We start from the raw sequence: 3,689 nt of genomic DNA, 5'->3' as shown, positions 1-3,689 counted from the left end.
TCTCCCACCGGATCATAGGCTGCGCGACAACACTGCGATCCCTGCTTGAGTCTCCCATATGCCGTTCCCAGCTCCTGCCGTCACCATGCTCGGTCGAGTGTCTCGAGCTAACACAGAATGGACATGGGTGCTTGGAGGAGGCCATTTTTATACCCACCAAAAAAGCAGTCGCCTTGAGGTCACATGCAATCTGTCTAGGCATGCCGAGGTCGAATAACTTCTTGATAGGTTCACAGTCGAAGATCTGCTGCAGGTTGTGCCTCGTCTCGGCCCTTCGATCGTGCTTGTCTTATGCTGATCGATCGTTACGGTGGCGCCTCCATCGTAACGATATTAACCGATAGCTTCAAGAATTGTTGGCCTCCATCGAACTTTTATCCTTGTTATTCGGTCAGCCTCAGCGGCGACTTCTGCTGCTTGGAAGAGCAGGGGATCTTGAAAGTCCAGATAAGGGAAGGAAAAACTGACATAGGAAGGATAGGAGCGACCGTCGTAGTTGGATGCCGCTGTAGTGGTAGCAGACCAGGCAATATATCTTACTATTGCCCAGTCCATCGGACATTGGAAGTGCTCGAGAACTCTACAGCAGGGAAGAATGGATCCTCGATTCTCGGATGATGCATCATTTCAAATGATTCATTTGTAGTAATGGTCGCAGCTCCTTCCCCGTTAATTGACGACTGAGTACTAGACATAGGGTTGAGTGGAAGTAGTAGTTAGTAGAAGATTAGTGAGTCAAGGTTGAGAGAAGTTAAAGGGACGGAGCGATACAATAGCGGAAATCGATCGTCCAATCCCTTCATGAGGTTTTCCTCATAAAGAGACAGCGATTGTGTTACTACCCACGTAATATTCGATAGTATGGCCAACGTGGGGTGTCAGAGGAGATGGGACAGTTGTGTTCCCGAGCGGGAGTTCCGTTACACCTCGTTATTTGTAACTACATTCAGTAAGGCATTTGATGAGACCGAAGATTGTCTCATAAACGAACCACTTCTCGTGTCGGGATGCGTATCTCGGTTGCCACTGGAATATCTGCCGGCGTCCGCCGTCCCCGTCCTTACTGGTCCTCAGGCCGAGTCTGTGGCGTGCGCAGGTTTGGCGCCCTGGATATCATATGGGGACGCTCCGAAACAGCTGGCTGTGAAATTATCCGAGTTGATGATACTGGAGTCAAAGTGTGGCGATGATTTGCATGATATGTTCCGTATATATCCGTAGCCATCTGGCTCAAGATCTCAGTAGGGCTTTTGTGTTACCCAATTAGGATCTATCAATTGATATCAGTACAAACACGAAATGGTGTCGAGGCTGGATCAGACTTGGAGCCGGACTGCAACAAGAGTGTCTCGGGCCAAAAAAGGTGACCAAAAATATCTCATCGCTCTTCCCACGCCCTCTTCAGACCACCGCCAGGGAACTGAACACCCTCTCGCCTCAGTATGCTGCACAGTTTTCGGGCCCCTTTCTGACCTAAACCCAGATGACCTACCCGCAGAAGATTTCTTGCACCTTCAGAAGTCAGCTCGAGGCCCTCGAGCTGACATTGTCAAGTCCAAGTCTGGAACGGCCGAGCTCCTCGCCGAGGAGCTCTCGAGAAATCTCTAGAAGAATCGACCCGACCGTTATTGATGCTTGACCAGCCTGCACGGCAGAGAGCGTCACCTCTCTGTACATGTGTTTAGACATTCTCCTCGTGCTTTGCAAGCACAAGGATAGCTTGCGTATGCTTGTGCGCTTGCGTACAAGAGTGTGAGCACAGGATACATGCGTACTATTGATCTTGAGCATTGAGCGTTACTAGCTCCTGAGTCCGTAGCTATTGGTCAGTGTACGCTTGGGTCGCATCTCTCCAGCTAATGTCGGGTCGTGTTGACACAAGGGAACGACAGGAGGCACCGGAGTGTCCGGTCCGGACATCAACCACGTATGTCGCGGTATCAGTTGATGAACTCTAAAACAGCACAAGAGAACTCGAGCTAGAGCAACCAATACTACGACCCTAGGACAATAACAATAAGCGCTACGAGCTAGAACAATAATACCTGCACTTGAGTTCTGTACGAATGTACACACTTAGCAGCACAGTAATCGATATTTGGATCATTCGTTATGAATAGGAAGGCGAAGATTTGCTGAGATAACGAGGGTGCAGGCAAACTGGACCCACAACACGTGCTGTAATGCGTTAAACATGTGATATATACAGTTCGTGATTGACGTTGATTGTATGTGACTAAAGGGCAATTCAATTCCACGCGGCACGTGACGTGTCACACGCCACAAGTCTGAAAGAGTCGCACGTGTCTAACTTATTCCATCGAGTAGGCCCCTGAAACAACCTTAATATTTGCCGTAGAGACTATTGGTATCTTCCAACCTACAGCCTGATGCGGAAGGATTGAAATCTGAATGCTTGGGAATACTGCATCATACGGCAAGTACTCTGGGGCCACTTTTGGACGTGCTTACACCTGCAGTAGGTGTTTGATGATGAAGGGGAAAAAGGTGCCACCACGTGAGGCGTGAGTCACGCCGCGTGACGGTTGGCCAACTCTGGAGGCGCGACGCCCCCGAAGTCGAGTAACCTCCTCCGGTTGCAATTTAATCACTATTATCGTCATTTTGGTGACTCTCCAAGGAGTATAACCTTTTCTCGCATCATGACCCGTCACTACATTCTCATTATGCTGTTCTCCGCTATCTTATCAATCGGCTACTCACTGTCTCAGGACAAGAATGTATCTTTCGACAACGATATACCTGCAAACCACTGGGCTGTGAGTGCAGTGATTGAGGGAATCATCATATCATTTGAGAGACAAGTAACGGGAACAGTTTATATTGTGTGACTGCTCAGGTCCTCATCGCCGGTTCCAACACTTATTGGAACTATCGACATCAAGCTGACGTGTGTCATGCGTATCAGATTCTCAGAAAAAATGGTGTACCCAAGGAGCACATCATCACTTTATCGTAAAAGAGACCTCCCTAGCACACTGCTGCCAGCTGTTTCCTCTCCTATCAACTCCAGGTATAATGATGTTGTGAATCACCCTAAGAACCCCTTCAAGGGACAGCTATTCAACAAACCAACGGGTGGGCTCGTTCGTCACCTAAGGAGCCCATGAGCCCTCACTTTAAGGTGACCGTCCTGGCGTTGATGTCTATAAAGGTTGCGAGATAGACTATAGTGGCGAGGAGGTCACGGTCAAAAACGTTCAAGGAGTGAGTATCGTTGAATGCGAGTCCATCTCTCATTCAGGATAAGTTATCCTACATGAGATATGCTTCCTTCAGCCTCGAAATCATTCTTGCTAATGCAGGTTCTAACCGGCGATAAGTCGCTAGCATCGAAGAAAGTTCTGGAAAGCACCGAGAACGATTACGTCTTCATCAATTTCGTGGATCACGGCGATAGTGAGATAATTCTCGAAGCATCATCGAGATTATCTGAGTGATTCTTCCTCAGCGGATTCGATCGCCCTCCCAGCTGAGAGTATAAGCAAAACACAAATTCGATCATGGTTGACGACCATGGAGAAGAAGAAGATGTGGCTTGCAATTCCACTGTCATTCGAGCGATACACAAATTATCACTCAGGTATAAACAGTTGGTGTTCTATGTCGAGGCATGTGAATCTGGCAGTCTGTTCGAGGGGAGTCCTCCTATTCCAGGCCAGTAAGGA

The 3,689-nt window shown here is 48.4% G+C and overlaps 1 protein-coding gene across 1 annotated transcript in view; it reads left to right on the top strand.

Annotated features, from left to right (window-relative positions):
- Window positions 1–2,663: 2,663 nt before the first annotated feature.
- Window positions 2,664–3,689, top strand: part of Pmar_PMAR029366 (conserved hypothetical protein) — a gene marked incomplete at both ends in the record, with an annotated part of 1,770 nt that continues 744 nt past the window's right edge. Inside the window, 6 exons of the mRNA XM_002782450.1 lie at window positions 2,664–2,825; window positions 2,861–2,976; window positions 3,035–3,099; window positions 3,146–3,228; window positions 3,327–3,420; window positions 3,605–3,682. Of these exons, the coding sequence (XP_002782496.1) occupies window positions 2,664–2,825; window positions 2,861–2,976; window positions 3,035–3,099; window positions 3,146–3,228; window positions 3,327–3,420; window positions 3,605–3,682 (598 nt within the window). The remainder of the gene's footprint in view (window positions 2,826–2,860; window positions 2,977–3,034; window positions 3,100–3,145; window positions 3,229–3,326; window positions 3,421–3,604; window positions 3,683–3,689) is intronic.

The sequence above is a fragment of the Perkinsus marinus genome (assembly GCF_000006405.1).
Source record: "Perkinsus marinus ATCC 50983 genomic scaffold scf_1104296939758, whole genome shotgun sequence".
NCBI lineage: Eukaryota > Perkinsozoa > Perkinsida > Perkinsidae > Perkinsus > Perkinsus marinus.
This window is presented reverse-complemented; position numbering and strand designations above follow the sequence as displayed.